The sequence below is a fragment of the Typopeltis vanoorti genome, chromosome 20 (genome assembly GCF_054136105.1).
Source record: "Typopeltis vanoorti isolate ZY-2024b chromosome 20, IOZ_Tvanoo_1.0, whole genome shotgun sequence".
In the NCBI taxonomy this organism is placed as follows: Eukaryota; Metazoa; Arthropoda; class Arachnida; order Uropygi; family Thelyphonidae; genus Typopeltis; species Typopeltis vanoorti.
Window position 1 is genome coordinate 46,027,611 of NC_143568.1, and position 21,851 is coordinate 46,049,461.

Below are 21,851 nucleotides of genomic sequence, written 5' to 3' on the forward strand. Positions count from 1 at the left end.
GAAACTCAAAGATAGGAATCAAAGAGTTTCATGCCGAATATAGTAAACTATAAAAGTTTCGGCAGATTGTAGCGTAAGCTAAAGCACGTAGTTTAACACTAGCGCAACTCGTTGCAAAGGTGGGTAAAGTTCTGATCACTATTCTTAGTATTACTCATAATGTAAAATATCTCCTAGGAGATGTATGATGTTATAAATTATGGTGGAAGGTCACTATGCAGACCGGTTTCAACCTTTATTGAGGTCTCATCAGTGAGTAGGTAGACCAGGTAATACTGATGTTATAGCGAAAAGAACTTATGTACTTGGCTACACGAGTTGTCAAAAAGGTGCACCCATAAATTACTTAAATAAAAGAGCCAATAGGATAGGCTCTTTTATTTAAGTAATTATTGTTTAATAATTATTTAAGTAATTACAGAAGTTCCTGTCCTTTTACTATTGGTCTCTGTTGTCTTTCTATTTCTTAACTAAGAAATGTTTTCAGTTCCTCTAATTTTCCCAAATCATGTGATTGTACCTCGGACTCAGATTCTGGAACATCATCAGTGAAATTCACAGAAATTTCTTTAGACTGTTTCTTTTTCTTAGCATCTTTTAATTTTTGAAACTTTCCTTCTCTCTCTTTATCTGTAGCCACAATGTTAGGAGAATGAGTTTCATTATACTGAAAAGAGTTCACCTGTTTATTATTTGTGGAATGAAATATGTCTCTAAGTCTCTCTTCCTTTTCCCTAATGAGTTGAAAACACTATTCAAGATTTTTAACCTTTTTCTTGTATATTGAAACTCATTCTCCTAACATTGTGGCTACAGATAAAGTGAGAGAAAGAAAGTTTCAAAAATTAAAAGGTGCTTAGGAAAAGAAACAGTCTAAAGAAATTTCTGTGAATTTCACTGATGATGTTCCAGAATCTGAGTTCAAGGTATAATCACATGATTTGGGAAAATTAGAGGAACTGAAAATATTTCTTAGTGAAGAAATAGAAAGACAACAAAGACCAATAGTAAAAGGACAGGAACTTCTGTTTAAGATTATAACTGATTTAACAATATCCAAGAATCCTACAGATAATCAATTCCAAAATGTTCATAGTCAGTTTCTTTGTAAAGGCCTCTTTCCGAAGATATAAGATTCTCTTCTTTTTTTTTCATAGAATCCTTTCTCATCACCCTTATTTAGCACACATTATTGCTCCTGACTCTGGAGTAAGATATTTTGAATTTACCGAAGTATAATAACTCTTACCTCATGCAGTTCAATTTTTGTTAATTTTTGTACCAGCAAAAAAAAAGTTTCTTCTACAGCTTTATCTAAGTTGCTAAATTCTGTCTCCTTTTCCAGTAGAAATGACAGATAGATACGGCGCCCATAAAACAGATGAAATTTTCAATCAGCGTTTCCTTGAACATTCCTATAGAATGTCAATCACAATATTTTCTAATATTTACCAATACTTATTTAGAGTCATAACTCCTCCACTTTAAAGGTTCACAATTCTACGATTCCTTTTTCGGAATCTTCTATTAATATTCCTCCCACTGTTATTACATGCAACTAAATAAACTTCATAGAAACAAAATTCCTCTGTCTGCGTTCTTAAACTTTCATTAGCTCTCTCTTGTTTATTCTCCATTACTTCAATACTGAACGCTCTCCTCTCTCTGTCAGCTGTCAATCCCCATCAAACTCCTCGGTGAGCATGCGCACTCCATTAAACTGGCAAGCAAGAAGTTATGTATAATGGCTGAAGTGTCATCTCCATTAGTGTTACGAGAATATCTTTACAAAACACAGCACTTAATAATTTTAAACCGCAATAAAATTTTTGAAAGTAACACAACTATCCAAATCCAGTAAGTACATAAATTTTTTTAAATGCTTCACATTTCATTTTGACAAAATAACATCAATAATGTGCACATCGCAAGTACTAACAATACGTATTATGAAGCCAAAACTAATAATGTACTAACATAAACAATTTGTAAAAATATTCGTAATTTTAAATTATGACTGTTTTTACAAAGCAATCTTATCATTGGTTGCCACCAAACGATCCAGTACTGCATGCTACAAAGCCACCGCTCCATCCCCAGAAGACTAAACTTTGTGTGTGTGTGTGTGTGTGTGTGTTGGACTGGAGCTGGTATTGTCCACTATGAGTTTCTCATTGCAGGCCAAACAATTATGGCTTAAATGTACTCGGTGTAACTCGACAATGTGCAGAATGCATTACTTCAGAAATAGCCAGGACTAGTTAATTGATAGAAAGTGCTACTCTTACAGCACAATGAAAAACCTCATACTGCAAAACTTACCTGTGAAAAGATTTGTGCTTTAGGATGGGATATACTCCCTCATCCTTCATATTCTACTGACATTTCTCCAAGTGATTATCATCTTTTTTTTAGCACTAGACAATCACATGCAAAATAGACAGTTCCAGAATAAAACAGAGATTGAAGCAGAGGATGCTAGGTTTATTACTTCTAAAGGCAAAATGTTTTATAAAAGTGAAACTTACAAACTTGTATCTTGTTGGGAAGGAGTTGTAAATTGTGAAGGTGCTTATTTTAATGAATAAAACATTTTATGAAAATTTCAGGAGTTGTTTTTTTTTTATTATGAAAAACTGTCCAAACTTTTTTTGATTACCTGATACAACCAGTTCATGTATACTATTCAAATTCCCTAAACTTTAGGAGAACACCTTGTGCGGAAATGGGTTGACAGAGAATCTATACTTTGCAATGAACAACATGGGTTTACTAAGGGAAGGTCATGCTTGAGTAACTTGCTAATATAAATGCTTATAATATTATGGGTGAATTAGACAAAGAGGAATGCATATGACATGATACATTTGGGCTTTACTAAGGCATTTGATATGATATCACATGAAATGGTATTGCATACATTGCAGGATATGGACTGAATTATAAACTATTAGCTGGGATAAGAGAATGGCTAGCTGACAGAAATAAAAGTGGTATACAGGGATCGACAAGATTTAAGTTCTAGTAGGCAGAACATGCCTAAGTGTCTCCTGGTTCGCAAAAAATTAGAAATTTTTTGTGGACTAGAACATGGTGAAAAAATATTGAAGTGTGTAAAACGTTTTCTTTGTCCTATTCAGTTTATTGACATTGTGAAAGAATAAAGATGTTTCATGTTAGCATGGGGAAACAACATAACTGAAACAAAAAAATTTAAAAAGCTTACAAACATCAGTGAAGGTTCACTACACAAAGTGCTGGATTCCCAATAGAAGATATGGTCTTGAAGGCTCAAGCAGAAAAATTTGCTGAACAATTTGGACATGATGATTTTGTATTTAACAATGGTTGGCTGGATAATTTGAATCATGTTTATTATTAATTAGAATTGTTTTTAATTATGTAAGAAGAAACTATGCTTAGTATTAAGTGTACAGTTTTACAATTATGGGCAAATAAATTGTGTTTATTATTAAGTGTATTGTAGTTTATACAAGCATATTCACAGAAATAATATCTAGGTAAGTAGCCGGCCTGGTTGGCTGAGTGGTTAGCGTATTAGCTCTCAATCCAAGAGGCTGCAGGTTCGAATCCTACCAAGGCATGGATGTTTGTGAATGTCCTACTAACCAATTACCATATGTAATTCTGTGTCTTGGTATAGTATGACCTTTGATGTCTTTATGCCACAAAAAATAAATAAATAAAAAATCTAGGTATGTAATCATATTTTTTTCTTTCTAATACTTGTTTTGTTTTTTTTAATCCGATTTTTTTTATCAAGTTATTGAGAATTTAAAAAAAATAGGAGGTTATTTTAACTCATCACTGATATAGTGAGAAACTTTTGTTGGACCCCTGATGCTCATTATAATCAAGTTCAACTGTAATTCAGCTTATGCACAAGTTTTAGCGAAGAAAGCAAATTTGGAAATAGACAAAATTAATAAACAAGGGTATTCATTATTTATTTATTTATATCAAACTACTTACTCTGCTAATCTGTCCCAAATAGCTAAAGCTGTTCTTAAGAGAATCTCATTACCTTCCAAAAATATAAGATCCCAGACTCTTAGCACAGTAGATTTAGGTAAGCAGTTGGAGAATAAAGTGAGGAACCACTGCATTGTGAATACATTAACAACTGGAGGCTCATAACTTGCACCTACCAAAAAGGAAACAAACTAATTATATTTAAGATATTTATATCTATTTTTGAATGAAAAATCACACAAGGAAGAAAAAAAAAAATGCTATTATCATGGTTTGCTTTATTTGGGGGAGAAGAGGGGTATTCTCATACAAAGGCTTTCATTTAAAAGATAACATATATCTGAAAATCACATCACGAAGTAAATAAGACAAAAAAAAAATAAATAAAATAAAATATTAAGAACTATAGTTGAATGGGTTATGTAAAGGAGATAGTGAGTTGTAGTGTAGAAGTGTGCCCTCTCAAGATGAGTTTTTAGACTCTCTGGAAGTGTCATGTAATAATAATAATAACTATAACCTCCAGCAGTTCAAGAAGAATATCAACAGATTACTCTGCTGCTAACCTCTGCTCACACACTGCATTTATTTGCTAATAAGCACTTCTGCCTTTTGTGTGTTAGTAAAAAAACAAACAAACATATATATCTATATATATCATCAGATAACGCCTTTCTGTTCCCGTATAGGGAGTAGGCGAGGCTGTTTTAGCCCTATCTAGCTTTTGGAGACTGAGTGGGCAGTTCAATCTCCACTGGTAGCCAATCAGAGATAGCTGGCCCAAGGCTATCACTAATTAATCAGAGAGCAGTGAGGAAGGCAGCTAGCAAGTGCCGCCATCTCGTGGTCCCTAACACAATATTTTTAATGTCTGAAAATAGTGTGGGTTTGATGGCCGATTTTCTGGAGTTTTTCAGGATAAAAAACCCGAGTTTCCAGGAGAAAAAACCCACTAGCCTGTGCCAGAGATCGACTAACTCAGAATCGGTCGAGAAAAGGCTTAGAAAAAGTTCCTCTAGTCGGCGACTAGATTCAAACGCCTTACGTCGTGTGGTCAAGTGTCATCAAGTGCAAACACCACTTCTACTGAGCTACACAGGCTCGTGTATGTATATACAGGGTGTTCGGGATAAATTTGACATATTTATAATTAATTATATTTTTCCGTAAGTTACATGTATTAACACACACTTCTCTTCATTTAAAAGTTTGGACCCTTCTTCATTCATATACAAGATGTCAGAAAGGATGGATAGCTGGAACCCACCTGAATCATGGAAGAGAATAACTTGTATCATGATGATTCGTGCCCGCCATCAAAATAAGGATATTACGACTGCTGCCCAATGCTCCCTGAATACAGTAAAAACAATCAGGCATGAACTAGAGACTTGCAATGGTGACTAAGAGGATGTAGCAAGAAGAAAGATCCCTAGCAGACGATCTGATTGCGTTCGTACAGCAGAATTCCTCGCAAATCTGCAGGAACAGGTGTTGAAGAACCCTGGCATTGGAATTCGGGCTTTGTTCGTGGAGTTGCTAACTGTAGTCAAGCCCTGGATAACAAGGGTAGCCAATGGTAGGCCGTATGTATGGCAGCAGGATTCGGCCCCTTGCCACACCTCTGGGAAAAGTCAAAAATGGTTGTCTGAAAATTTCTACGACTTCACCAGTCCAAATGTTTGGCCTCCAAACTCCCCAGACCTTAACCCCATGGATTATTTTGTATGGGGCGCAGTTGAAAAAGACACCAATCGCACTTCCAGTAATACAAAAGCCCAGTTAATGGATAAAATTAAAACAGTTTTTGCGGCCCTTCCCAGGGAGACTGTAGCATCAGCTTGTTCGAGGTTCCGAAGCAGAATTGAAGCTGTGATCGATGCTAATGGTGGTTATTTTGAGTAAATCTTGTTGATAGTATTGTAATTAACTCTGCCTGTAATGTTTTTTTTGTCAATTCATTAAATTTAATAGATACAAAGAAGATTTTCTTTTTCCTTACGAAACTGTCAAATTTATCCCGAACACCCTGTATATATATATATAAATATATATATATATATTTTTTTTTTTTTGAAGCAGATTAAATGACCAGAAGCTGAGAGAGAAAAATTGAAACTGTTTTATTTTAAATAAACCACACAACTAGTTTCATCTTTTTTAGAAGACTTCATCAGGTGCATAACATGAGCGAAATACCAACAAACATTGCGAGAGAATATACATCAAAACACTAACATATTAACATTTGTAGGCGTTCTCTGTGTCTCTTTATTGTTGGGCATGTGCATTATTTCAAGATCTTGTGATTGCCAAAGTTGGATAGCAGTGCAATGACAAGTCGAGCAATTATAACTGAAGTTAGTGTTCAGATGTATTGGATTCAAAAATTTGTCAGAAATTCTTGAAGTTCTGACAAATTCTTGAAAATTCAGCATTCAGGAATGTGTCAGAAAGCTAATCTAAGATGATATGGCCACTTAAATAGAATGGGTCAAGAAAGATTAATAAAACAGGCATTTGATGTGCCAAGATGGCAGGAAAGAGACTTAGAGGAAAACCGAGGTGTAAGTGAGTCGATTTAGTCAGAAGTGCCTTAGAAGCATGAAGTGTTAGATATGACAATATTAATAATAATACTGTAAACTTAATCGTGTAGTGCTGTCATAAGGAACCTGAAAGCTCCTTAGGGATACATATCAGGAAATTGATGATGATGATGATGGACCGATCTGGTTGGCCGAGTGGTTTGCATATCCGCTCTCTAGCCAAAAGGCTTCGGGTTTGAATTCCACCGTGGGCATGGATGTTTGTAATTGTCTCTGAAAATACTAGTGGTTGTGATGGGCAATAGATGGTGTTCGTGTAGTTGCGGTTCATTAATTGATGGATTGAGTGGCAGAGATAGAGTTGTAGAGTAGGTGCCCTCCACGAATGAGTCTTTGGACTCCTTAGAGGTGTCACATAATAATAATAATAAATGATGACCTCCCTTGAAAATTCCATAAAAAACTTCAAAAAATCATTTCAAAAATTACAGAAAAAAAGTAGGTATATGTAGGCAAAGATCTGTGAAATTTATACTGTAGGTGAAGAACTGTGTCTTTTATTGGGACATTAGTGAAACAGGGCCTTCAGAATACATCAAACATGACTAATAAATCTTCGTTGTTAAGTATGATGTTTTTTATTTTGTTTATGAAGTGTTGTGTATTTTTATTGAGGCTGGGGGAAGGATGACCCTTTAAGTCCTTGTGTTACTGCTACTTTCTTGGCTAAATGATGATTCCATCACTACGATCAATAGTTGAAGGAATCAACAGCCCTAATTATCATATACCTGGTTATAAGGACTACCTGTATTATATATATATATGTATTCGTTTTTTTTTTAAACTGACTAAAAATCTGAGAATTATAACAAATTGAGATTTATTTGATACGCAACATGTTTAGTTGGGATCGACTTCATCAGGCGTTAAGAACATAGAAAGCTATTAAAAGACACTGAAAAAAACATTGAGACACTCTAAAGCTATAAAATTATAAATCTATTAATTCAACTGTAAATTACAGTTATTATGAACTTGAGCTATAGTCCGTGTTAAAGTTCTATTGTTGTACACCAGTGCGTGTGTGGTTCTGCGAGATCTCCATTATCTGATAGTAGAGCTGAAAGAGTCAGGCAAATTATAGCTGAGACTATTGTTCATATGAAGAGGGTCCAAGGTAATTTCTTTTCACTCGACAATGCAGCATTCTCCTCATCGTGGCAAATGTGCAGGTTTGAAGTTGTTATCCAATTTACTTCATGTTGGCGGCTTTTGTTATTTGTGTTTATTGAAAACAGGACATGGCCTGATAGGGCAGTAGCCCTGGTTCTCTTGTAAGCAATGTCTCTCTAGTGTTCCTCGAGATGTAGGAGGAGAGATTTCTCCGTTTGGCTATAGTAAGGTTTTCCGCACTCACATGTGATTTTGTATACACCTGGGAATTGTAGAAGGTTGTGAGTCTGTTTGTAATTGCTGAAACTTGTCGAGTCAAAAGAAATTACCTTGGACCCTCTTCATATGAACAATAATCTCAGATATAATTTGCCTGACTCTTTCAGCTGTACTATCAGATAATGGAGATCTTGCGGAACCACACACGGACAGGTGTACAACAATAGAACTTTAACACAGACTATAGCTCAAGTTCATAATAACTGTAATTTACAGTCAAATTTATAGCTTTAGAGTGTCTCAATGTTTTTTTCAGTGTCTTTTAATAGCTTTCTATGTTCTTAACGCCTGATGAAGTCGATCCCGACGAAACATGTTGCGTATCAAATAAATCTCAATTTGTTATAATTCTCGGATTTTTAGTCAGTTTATATAAAAAATGAACATATCCCAACTCCGAGTTAATATTAGTAGTCATATATATATAAATATATATATATATATATGATATAACTGATTGACTCGGCTGAGAGATATATTTTTGAAACAGATTAAATGACCAAAAGCCAAGAGATAAAAATAGAAACACTATTTTATTTTAAATAAACTGCACGATTAGTTTTGTCTTCTTAGAAGACTTCATCGGGTGCACAACATGAGAGAAATACGAACAAACAATGCAAGAGCAAATTTATATCTATACATCAAAACATTAACGTATTAACATTTGAAAGTGTTCTGTGCATTCTTTTTATTGTTGGGTGTGTGAACGTATTTGAGATCTTGTGAATGCCAAAGTTGGATAGTTGCACAATGACCGTCTGAGAGATTATAACTGAGGTTAGTTTTGAGATGTACTGGATTGAGGATGATTTCTTTAGATTCTACAATTTTTCTTTCCAGTTTGTCATAGCATCGACAGATGTTTTCCAATTTGTTTCACATCACTCGGTGAGTGATAGAGTTTTTGTCATTAGTGGCAGCAGAACTGAGGATGTGGTTAGAGAACCATCTCTAGTTCAGCCATATGTGATGCCTCTTTTATGGGCTCAACAGTACCCTCTGCACACTAATACAAAAGCTCCCTCTAAGCACAACCTGGCAGTGTAGATGGCAGCGAGATTATGTGCCAGCTGATCAGAAGCCATTTAAAATGCATTATCATCCAGTTTGGTCCTATACACTAACTGGCAGCCAGCCTGCAGAACTGCTCTATTGCTATATTCACAAAGATGGAGGAGGTTCTGGATCTCTGTGGTATTTGGCATGCCCTTGATAGTATCACTTACACTGCTGCATGTTGACAGATTGGAGGGAGAGAAACTGGAATCCTTGCTCCAACAGCCACTTTAAATGCCCAATAAGTAAGGTAGTGACATTTCACGGGATGATGAAAGTCATCTACTGTCTGCCTAGCAATATTTAACTAGAACAATAAATTACAGATCATTTTGATAAATTGCACTCTAGGATCATATTTACTCTAGAAAAATGGAGAAAAATAACAAGCACCCTTCCTTCTCCCATCTTAATAATCTTAAACTAGGTGGCGAACTAATTTTCCTGTGCACAAGGAACTAAATTATACTGAATTTGAGTTTAGATAATTTTCAAACTGAGAATGATCTAAACTCAAATTCACAATGAGCTATCTGTTCTTTAGATATTCTCCTAGAAGGACTATCAACCATTATAAGTTCTGCAGAAAATGGGTACAACATGTTATTCCCCCACCCCGTACGTGAATTACAGCGATAATCTAAAAACCATGTTCTATAGAGCAAACATGGAACTTTTTCAAGACATTCCAGCAGGATGGAAGTCTCATTTTAGGAAATGAAATTCATCTACCACCTTACCTACATAATGTTGTTGCTTTCTTGATCCACAGAATCCTAATACCTAATATTAAGGGAACTAATGAATTATTGGCAATATTCTCAAAAAAATAAAATAAAATAATAACAATACAATTTTCATAAACTGAATACAGAACTGGCAAAAAAAATCTACAAAAAGAGAATAAAGTTTTCCATATTACTCATGCTTCATGCAGCAAACAATGTAAGCTACCATATAGAAATGCATAATCCTTTTCTTAAGCTACTGCTACTATGGTATCACACTACTTAAGAGTAATAAATGTGCCTCTTTAAGGAAAGGACAAGACAATCAGTCAAGACAACCGGTCATCAGATAACTAGACAAAGGATCATATGGAGAACCAGGGGGGGGGGGAAGCCAAAATTTTGCACAAAACAAAGTATTGTTGAAAGATCATTAATGAACTGATTCGAATGGGTGATGATGCGCAGAAGAAACTCGTCATGTCTCCATACAAGGATAGGACATAACTTGGTTATTAAATAGTGATACTGTGTTGATTTATTATTATTATTATTCAGGCCTCCATGGAGTCAAAAGACTCATCGTGGGAGGACGTTCTTAGGAAACACAAAGTCTATCATACCACTCCTTGACCATTCTTGCTCTTGCCACTCTCTCAGGCAATGCATTCCAAGGTTCAACCACTCCTCACAGCTTCCAGGGATGGTCTCTTGTCATCACTCCTTCTCGCTGTTCCGCCAAGTGAAAGAACTCCCCAATGTTCACCCTGTAATTGTCTCTCAACAGTTTAAAAGTCTCAATCATATCACCTCTCCTTCTTCTATCCACCAAACTCTGCAGTCCACATTCCCTCAGCTGATCCTCATTGTACAGTCCTGAAGCCATCTTTGTTATCTGCCTTTGTATCCTTTCCACAGTTAATTTATCCCCTTCAAATACTGGGGACCAAATCTGAGAACAATAGTCCAAGTGTGGTCTGATCAAGGTATTAAACAACGGAATGATAACTCTTTTATCTCTGCAGGTCAGCATCCTTCTCAGTATTGCAGCAATCCTCTGGGTTACCTTCACCACCTTTGCAATATGCTCCCTGAATTTCAGTTTTCTATCAATCATCACTCCCAGATCTCGTCTCCCCTACTTCCTCCAGTGCAGCTCCTCCAATGGAGTATGCAGCCTCCCATCGATGGATCCCAAACTTTAAGACTTTACATTTTGCTGCATTAAACCGACACCCCTATTCATTTGTCCATCTGTCTAGTTTTTTCAAATCCTTTTGCAGAGCTGCCACCACATATGCACTATTACTGATAACCTTTCCCAGTTTCACATCATCAGCAAACAATTGAATATCCCCTTGCAATCCCATTGACAATGTCATTAATATAAAAGTTGAACAATACAGGTCTCAGTACTGAGCCCTGTGGAACCCATCTTGTAACCTTCTGCTTACTTGATATTGCCCCATCATACACAACTCTCTGATACCTATCAGACAGCAAATCCTGAATCCAGTTGACTAACCCAACATTTAAACCCATGTACTGCAACTTAAATATCAACTTATCATGTGGCACCTTGTCAAATGCCTTTGCAAAATCTAAAAAAATAGCAGTATATGCCTTTCCCTCATCAACTGCTCTTGTCACTTTTTATAAAAGGTAATCACATTACTAAAGCAAGAGCACTCCTTAACAAACCCATGTTGATTCTCACAGATAACATTACCCTCATCTGCCCAACGCTGTATATAGTCCCTCACTAACTTTTCCAAGACCTTAACAACTGCTGATGACACACACAGACACTTCCAGCCTGCTACTGCCCTTATGCAATGCCACTATCTTATCTTCCTTCCATTCCTTGGGTACCTTTCCCACAGCCAGACTTTTATGAAGAGCTAGGTCAAACGGAGCTGTCAGTTCTTTAGCACATACTCTCAAAACCCCATGGTGAAATACCATCCAGTCCCACAGCTTTACTGACATCCAGAGTACTTCCAGAGTACTCAGTTCCAAATACTGAGTACTCTGGATGTCAGTAATCTGGGTGTCTCCTCTTGCACCTCTAAACCTGCCCAATCCCTCGTGTATTAAAACCTTCTTCTCCAGGATGGCATACTCCAATAAAGTGCTCATTGAACAACTCCACTATGTCCTCTGCATCATTCATCTATTACCATTTTTATCCCACAATGTTATTCTTCCACAATCATTTCTCCTCCTAGTGGCCACATAGCTAAAAAATTCCCTAGGATTTTCTTTGGATCTTAGTACCAATCTCTTCTCATATTCCAGTTTTGCCTTCCTCATCATACTAGTGACTCTCCTAGCCCGTCTTATATTCTTTGTGCATTTGCTCTCCACCCCTCTCCTTATATCTCTTCCATAATCTCTTTTTCACCTGCAGTTCCTGTTTGATATTGTTTGTCATCCACTTTACACCAAATTGTGTCCTCTTCTTCACTTGTGGAATTACAGCTTATTATTGCTAACAAATATTCCTTTACAATTTCCCAAGCACTAATGATATTCTAGCCTTCTAATTCCACCCCCCATGGAACTGCACCAAGTTGATATATAAGACTATTATAATCACCTGCCTTATGATTCCACATATGTTCCCTTTTCTTTGATGCTCCTGCATGTCTATTCATCTTCCAAGTCAAAATCACATGGCCACTCTCTCTAACTGGTGGGAGAGATGTCATCTCAGTTATTATCAGCTCTTCTGATGCTATTTATTAATTTATAATACAGTTTGAATTCCATGTGGAGTATTTGTTTGAGGTATGTGTGTTGCTATGACACCATTATCTGCATAATAACTATTATTATTATTCTTATTAAACAAGTCCATCAAAAAAGGTTTTGCAAACAGAATTCTCTCAATCTGTATTCATATCCCACATTCCAAACACAAGTTATCAACTTAGTCAGTCTTCTCTGCCTTCACCACAATGTCAGGCAATGCATTCCCTCACCAACCACTCTCCATGCAAAGAAGCTATTCCTTATGCACTCACTCACACCCTCCTTATACAGCTTCCTTGGATGTCCCCTTGCTCTACCTCTTTCTCCCATTCTGTGAAAAATTTCTTCGACATTAACTCTTTACCAACTTAAATGTCTCGATTGTATTCCCTCTCCTCCTCCTCCTCCTCCTATTCACAAGCATTTGCAAACTATATTCCCTCAATCTACCTTATTATCCCACATCATAAACACAAGTCCGTCTTCTCTGGATCCCGTTATTATCACAGAAACTAGGGAGACCAAATCTGTGCACAGAAATTCATATGAAGCCCAATCAAAGCCTTATATAATGGAACCAGAACGTCTTTATTTATGCATTTAAAGGACCTCTGCATTACTAACATAATCTGATGTGATGTCTTCACAACTTGTGCAATGCAACCTCTGAACTGCAGATCCTTGTCTACCACCACAACAAGGTCTCTTGTCTCCCCAACTTACTCCAAAATTTACCCACAAAGTATATATTTATACTTTGCATCCTATTGTTGCCTATCAAATTTCAGAACCTTTCATCTTGCAACACTGAACTGACAGTTCCATAATGTTGCCCACTTATACAATCTATTTAAGTTGTAAGGCCACAATATCGGCTTGATTCCTCATCTCCCCCCCCCCAGGTTGGCATAATCTGTATATATTAATTATATCTTCAAGATCATAAATATACAAATTAAATAAGAATGGTCCCAAAACAGACCCTGTGGTACACCACCAGTGACTTTACTCTTTCGAAATAGTGCTGCTCCTATTCATACACAACTTGCTGATACCTATTTGATAGCAATCACCTATCCAACCCACTAGTCTCCTATCCAATCCCATCTACTTTAAATGACCAACATGTGGTGTGGCAATCTAATTCAAAAGCCTTTGCAAAATCTAAGTATACCACTGTATATGTATCACCCTTGTTCAATACGTTCGTTACCTTGTTATAATACATGAGCAAGTTGGTAAAGCATGATCTTCCTTTAGCAAACCCATTCTGTCCATTAAAGAGAATTCTGCTGCTCTCAACTCCATCCTTCTGTATCCTATCTCACACCAACCTCTATAGCTCCAGATATACAGATCGGCCTATAATTGGTTGCCTTAGTCTTATCACCTTTGTGAAGTGGGACAATTTTACCTTCATTCCACTCCTTTGGGACTTGGATGTTGCAGGCTCCTGGAACATTCTCTTAAAACACATAGTGATATGTTATCAAATCCTATTATTACTTTATTGATATTTAACTTAACTAACTCCTCGCATACATGTTGCTTGCTTAACATTGTCTTCTTTCATTTCATTCTCTACACTTGAGCTTCTGATAAAATTGATGAATTCTGCTCACTGAATACCTTGACAATGTTCTCTGCAGCAGTTATCAATTTCCCACTTTCATTCATTAACATCATCTTACCATAATTATTTTTCATTCTACTTGCTGCATAACAGAAAAACTCACGAGGGTTTTTCTTAGCCTGATTTGCTAATTTCTGCTCTTTACCAACTGAGTCACTCTTCTCACCTGATTTTATAAAACTCTTTGTGCAACTGATTATTACCATTAATCATCTTGTGCTGCCTCCAAAGTGCCTTCTTCTTCTTCCCCATTTCATACTTAATCCACTCATTCATCCATCTTACACATTATTCAGCCTTTTGACCTTCAGAAAGATTCACACATTGCATTGATGCATTTCTATCAGTTCCTAAGCAACATTTATTTCCTTGCTTCTCAAATCCTCATTCTATGCTATAGCTTCCAAGCTGTCTTCTAAGCTTGTTATAATCACCAGCCTCATATTTCCACATATATCTTTTCCTTAAAGAAGTCATCATATGGCTAGCCACAATCCAGGTGATCACTTCATGATTACTCTCACCAACTGGAAGAAAGTGCAAAACCCCACTCATAATTACATCCTCTTATGAAATGATAAGATCTAAAACTCTCAATCCTCGCGTGCCCTCCTTTAAATACTGCCTGAGATAGTTGTCTCTCAAGAATTTGAAAAATTAATTTTCCTTATTCCAATCTATACCACCATATTTAAAACCATCCATAGTAATCACCCTTCCCTGGTACACTAAACCAAGTTGCTTATACATTTCTTTATCACCTCACTCCACATTCCCTGGCCTATAGCAATATCCAACTAAATATCTCTTACTGTCAACCTCTATCTCACACCACACTACCTCAAAACCACTGCCACCATTTCCATCTCTATCTTAAGTGGTCATAATTCCCCTGCTATCATCAGCAGCACTTCCCCTCCCTTGCACCGTACAATTCTGTACCATTCCATTTCTATACACATTAGGGCAGTATTTCTCAACCTACTTTCATGTGTGCCCATTTTTTAATATTAGTTTTTGTGCTCCCCCTCCCCATGCCTGCAATTCTTGTGTTGAGAGACTGACAAACCCATAAAAGTTATCAAAACAAAATAAAACAAAAAAAAACTAGGAATTAATTAAAATGTTTAAATACGTCATCAAATCTTTCGAAAAGTTGCATAGATCTGCCATCACTGCACACACTGTTAAATCGTATTGGTCTTTCGGAAACATTCGCAATTTCATAATGGGAAGTCTCAAATGCTCTGGAAATGTTTCTGCGAGTATAAGGCTTCAAATGGCAAAGCGGCAGTAACACTGCAAAGTGAGAATCGATGGTCAGCATGATTTTACTCTTATTCGCAATAACTGTGATACACGGTATTCAAAACAATCTTTTCTAGTGTAGAAAAATGCCTGCTTATGTCCAATTAAATTTTTAATTGGAAGCAAGCAGGCATCTGACGACTGTGGAGTGTCAACATCAACAAATTCGGGTTCACAGAATATCATCACTCAAAAAGTAAAATCAAGAAAGTATGCAACAGAATATTTAGATTTTGGTTTTACAAAAACTGAAGTAAATGAAGAAAGACCACTATGTATTACTTGTTTGAAAATTTTGGTGGCTGATAGCATGAAACCAAATAAACTTAAAAGACATTTGGAAACACTTCATAAGGATTATGCTAACAAACCTCGAGAGATCTTTGCTGCCAAACTGAAATGTTTCGTAGAGCAAAAATCTAGCATTAAAAAACTTTGTAAATGAAAAAGCTTTACTAGCTTCTTACAAAAGTTGCATATAAAATAGCTAGGCACAAAAAAGTTCCACACCAACAGAGAAGGCCTAATTCTACCAGCTGTGATTGATATTGTGGAAATATGCTTGGAGAAAGTGTTACTAAACAACTACAGTGCATACCTCTGTTTCTCGGCGAAGTGGTGATACATGTGAAGATATGCAGCAACAATTTTGTCAAAGCTTTGTGACCAATTATTCTCAATTCAGCTTGACGAGGCAACAGATACCAACAAGGATTGTCATTTAATTGCTTATATTCGATTTTGCAGTGGATTATCAGCAGTTGAAGAGTTATTGTTTTGTAAACCAATAGAAAAAAGAGCCAGCCACAGCACCTGAATTGTTCAAAATATTGGATGATTTTATATGCAAAGCAAACATACAGTGGAAAAATTGTGAAATTTGCACTGATGGTGCTCGAGTTATGTCTGGAAGATTTAAAAGTTTATAAACCCACATGAGGGAAATATCCCCGCAATGTATTTGAACACACTGCATTATTCATAGAGAAGCTCTTACAGCAAGGAAATGAGTCCAGGTCTAAACATTGTGTTAACAACAGTTATAACCGTGGTGACTTATATAAAAATGAGACCTTTAAAATCAAGACTGTTTTCTGTACTTCGCAAAGACGTGGCTGGAGTAGAACATTCGCGTTACAAGATGGTTATCACAGGGAAAATGTTTATGAATTAAAGAGACAAAATAGCAATCTTCTTGGAAAAGGAAAATCACGAAGAAGTAGAGAAGTTTACAGACCACTTATTTGTGATGAAATTGAGCTACTTGGTGCAGGTTTTTAAATATATTAAAAACCTGCAACTCCAAAGAAAAAATACACATATCTTAGAGATGATAAAGTCAAGAGCTTTTTTGTGCACTTTTGCCATTTACAACATCTTATCTTTGTGAAATCGGGTTTTCTGCGGTGGCTGCCTTAAAAACAAAATATAGATCTCAGCTAATATAGAAAGAGAACTAAGAGTGTATTACCATCATATGAAAAGCTTTATTCTGCAACACAGGCCCAAGGAAGCCATTAATTTTTAGATTCATTCTTACGAGGGTGGTCTGAAAAGTTCTCAGCCTAACAATGAAAATTTATAATTTCAAAATTATTTTTATTTTTCAACATAATTTCAACAAAAGCCGGCCTGGTTGGCCGAGTGGTTAGCATATCCGCTCTCTAGCCAAAAGGCTGTGGGTTCGAATCCCACCGTGGGCATGGATGTTCGTGATTGTCTGTGAAAGCACTAGTGGTGGTAGTAGTTAGCATTAGATGGCGTTGGTGTTAGATGGTGAAGTAGTGAGACGAAGAGTTGTAGAGTTGATGCCCTCCCTTAATGAGTCTTTGGACTCCCTGGAGGTGTGATATATTTTTTTTTTTTAACATTTTATTATTTCTCAGATACATTACATACATTATATGAAAACAATTATGCATAACAAATACTTTCTCGTACATAAAGTTTTTTTAAATAATAATAATAACTGTTTACAACATATATTATTATAATATTCATAATGATGATTATTACAGGTGTTTCTTTGCAATTTTACTCTCTACAATATCAATGGATATAATCACTCTATATTGCATACTTTTGTTACAGTTATTACATACATTTGATTACATATGATACTTACATTACATACATTTGTTTACATATAATACATACATACACTGGTTTACATGTGATACGTACATTACATGCATTTGGTTACATATGATACATCTTGGATGAGAACTAATTTCTCTGCTTTCATCCTCAAAGCTTATATGTGCACTTATCTGAGGATGAGACCAGTTGGTTATTATTTATTGTTTTTTTTTACCGTGTTGGGAAGCTACAAAATCTATGATTGAGAAATTTGTGTGCACGCGCACACACACAATAATTTGGAATGTATTGATGTGTCACTGAACTGGAGGCCTGAACGAACATGTTGTGTTTCATTAAAGTTTGTATGGTATTTTGGGTGCGTGTTTCTTGTTCATAGTATGTCCTTAGAGCTCTTTTCAGGCTATTGTAGTTTGTAAGGTTTCTGTATTCAAAAGGTAATTTATCATGTCTGGGATGTAGAAGTTTCGCGTTGTCTGAGGTCTTGTTATACGGTATGTATTTCTGATTGTCCTGTAGTTGGCATCGAAATAATGTTTTAGCAAAGCTGCGTAGTGAAATAAATGTTTTGCTGTCAGTATTTTGTTCTGACATTGCAATGTATATAAGGTCATTATTTTCTCTTTGTTCCCAAAAGATCAGTTTTATCATTTTGTACTGTAGCGACATTAATCTATTTAATTTGTAGGGGTGCACAGAAAGCATATGTTGTTATAGCGTATCTTAGTATATTTTGGCATAGTGCTTTGTATATTAGTGTTTTTAGGCATGTGGGAACTATATCTTTTAACCTGTAGAGTTTGCCACTTGTTGTTCGGAGTTTGTTGTATAGATGGTTTATGTGGCTATTCCAGTTCATATCTGCATCGAAGTAAATTTCGTATTGTTTCAACCTTAGTGATTGTAGTGGTTTTGCTGTTCTGTGTGTTTTTATGTTGGAAAGTGGATGTTGGATGGTTATATATTTGTTATCAACTGGTCAAGTCAGTGGATTTCTGAATATCGTTAATTTTGTCTTTTCTGAGTTTAGGTGTATGGAGTTTTTCGTGAGCCAGTCTATGATCAGATTTATGTCATGTTGCATATTTGTTTGGGCTATGCTTGCGTCATTATGGATGGATATTATTGCTGTATCGTCCGTGTATTGGAATATCTTACCTTTGAGTGGTAGCTGATTAATATCGTGCGTGTAAATGTTAAACAGAGTTGGGGAGAGTACAGCTCCCTGTGGTACTCCACAGGTTACTGGTAGCTCTCTGCTTCGGTTTGACCCGATACGAGTGATATGCTTTCTATTTTGAAGGTAGTTTGTAAACCACCTGTGAAGAGGCTCGTCTATTCCAACATGCCTCAGCTTTTCTAACAAGGTTTGATGTTAGAAATTTACGTCTGTAAAGTCTTCCAAGAGCAATGTTGTTCCCTTATTTTTCTGAAAACCATATTGTGTTTTGGGGATAATATGAAAGGTCTCTGTGTATGCTGTGAGTTTCTTCAGTATGATCCGCTCCATAATTTGATTGATAATTGGTAATGTTGCTATGGGTCTGTAATTGCTGATTAAATTTCTTTTTCCATCTTTGTATATGGGTGTGATTATGGCGATCTTTAGCATACTTGGTATCTGTCCTGTTTAAAATATTTTATTTATTCATTTTAGTAGGATAGGACTTAACCTAGTTGCATGTTGCTTTATATCTTTAGGTCTTATACCATCAATTCCTGAGCCTTTGTTTGGTTTGATTTGATGTATTGCAGAGAGAAGTTCTGCTTCTTTCATGGTTGGGAACTATAATGTCTGTTTTGATTGTGGTCCAAGTGAAGGGTCACGTTTTGTGATTGGGGGAATATTTCTGTGCACTACTTGGATGGAGTTTGCAAAGTATTGGTTAAAGTCATTTGCTAGTTGTTGGATAGGTTTTGCATCTTTCATGAAGCTGTGTTTTATGGTTTCGGAGGCAGTGGTGTTGAGAACACAATCTAGCTTCTCATTGATCAGATGCCAGGTTTGTTTCATGTTGTTTTGTGCAGAGGTTAATTTGTCTCTGTAGTAGCTTCTTTTTGCATTTCTGATTTATGTTGTAAGGTGATTCCTTGTTATCTTATATTCAGTTCTTAAAGCTGTGTTATTTGGATATCGCTTTAATTCTTTCCATAAAGTGTCCATTCTGTGTATTTCTAGGATTAAGTTTTGTGTTATCCATATAATAATAATAATCTCCCTTAAGACTAATATATTTATTCCAGCGATGCTCCAGCAGTATTATCCAGTCCCTGTAGTGATTTTCAGTAAGATCTGCAAAATACCCCTCTACAGCTGCAAATCACCTCTTGATTCAAAGAAAAACACTGACCAGCAAAGAAGAGTTTTAGTTTTGAGAGGAGACAGAAGTCAGAGAGAGCCAAATCTGGTGGATGTTCCAACAATTCATAGTGCAGATCCCTTAATTTTCCCATTGCCAAAACACTTTTGTGGGCAGGTGCTTTGTCCTGATGAAAGATGATTTTCTTCTTCTGCAGACTGGGTCTTTTCTCACAAATTTTTTCGTCTAGTCTGGTTAAAAAATCAGAATAATATTCCCTGGTTACTGTTTTACCCTTTTCAAGATAATTAATAAACAAAATGCCTTTAGCATCCCAAAACACTGATGCCATGACCTTTCCTGCTGATGGAACTGGCTTTTGTCTTCTTTGGCACAGAACAACCAGCTTCTGTCCACTGTTTTGACTTCTGTTTGGATTCTGGTATGTAATGGTGAATCCAAGTCCCATCCATAGTAATAAATCGACACACAAAATCAGTTTTATTATTGTTAAAAAGCTCTGAACACTGCTCAGGGATTTTCATGCAAGTGCATTTTGGATCTGCTGTGAGCAAGCCTGGCACCTATCTTGTGGAAAGCTTTTTCATGTGCAATTCTTCATGCAAAAGATATCCTACACGCTCTTGTGAAATGCCTATAGTCTCAGAAATTTCATGCACTTTGACTCGCCAATCATCCAATAATATATCGTGCACTTCATCAATGATTTCTGGTGTTGTTACACTTTTTGGATGTTCTTCACATGGATCATCTTCAAGGCTGGTACGGCCACGTTTAAACTCGGCAGTCCATTTCTTAATTGTCGAAAATGAAGGAGAAGAGTGCCCATAAACTTTTATGAACTTCAAATGAATTTCTTTTCAAAGAATTTTATAACCGCATGATACTCAATTTTATCCATTTCAAGGGATACAGGCAATACTTTTGCTTCAGACTGCTGCATAAAACACACTACTTGATAGAATGACTTGTAATTTCACATAGCTGCTGTTCAGATGTACCAACTTAAAAAAAAAAAAATAAAAAATAAAAATCTTGTCGATAGTGTCACCATGTATGGTGTCAAGCACAAGAACTTTTCAGACCAATCTCGTATTATTTAGTTTTAATTAGTTGCTCGGTATATTTTGCAATATTGATATGTTCCCGTAAGCGTAACTAGTTTATTCAATACAGTATTTTATACATTTTATTTTATTTTCAGAGTGTATTTTATGTTTTTGTCTCAATAAATAATTTCATTAAATGCTTTTGTTTCAATAAAGTAGTTTTTCTGTTTTTCCTTTGATTTCCACTTTCTTTGCACCACATTAGGTATTTTGTGCCCCCAAAAGGTGGGTCCCATAGGTTGAGAATCACTGCATCAGGGTATAGAAATGGAATGTACCATTCCTGTACACTGTACCATTCCATTTCTATACCCATTAAGATATCATTTTCATTCAGTCATGTATCACTTATTCCACCGATTTTGAGGCAAATCGGTGAAACAATTTCAAATCCCTTATTTCTGATACGCCTGTCAATGTAAATAAACACAGGAGTTCACTTTTAGGTCTATACCCAATCCTACTTAAGCCACTTGTTGGTTGTGATTTCCCCACTGCACCTTCCCTTGCTCAATCACCTGTATTAATGTTTAGTGATAATTAATCCATTCACATCCCAATCCATTCCATTTCTATACTGATCATCTCCATATACACATTCACTACTACTTCCAACGTCCACTCTCCCTGTGCCATGTTTCACTGTTCACCCAGGCTCCTCCTGTTCCTCTTGCATTCCCATTTTCTCTATATCTTTCACTTCTGATCTCTTGCTTGCATCACTCTCACACACACACACACACACACACACTGCACTTCCAACTAGCAGAAGTTTCTTCAGTCGACTCACTCAAAAACTAGTCAAATGCAATCCATCATGTCTGTATAATTCCATTCTTTTC

At 36.1% G+C, this 21,851-nt stretch overlaps 1 protein-coding gene across 1 annotated transcript in view; it reads right to left on the reverse strand.

Annotated features, from left to right (window-relative positions):
* LOC150095406 (TBC1 domain family member 30) overlaps nucleotides 1-21,851 on the reverse strand; it is a 366,057-nt gene that overhangs the window by 108,340 nt on the left and 235,866 nt on the right. Inside the window, exon 6 of the mRNA XM_090410388.1 lies at nucleotides 3,994-4,165. Within this exon, the coding sequence (XP_090266514.1) occupies nucleotides 3,994-4,165 (172 nt within the window). The remainder of the gene's footprint in view (nucleotides 1-3,993; nucleotides 4,166-21,851) is intronic.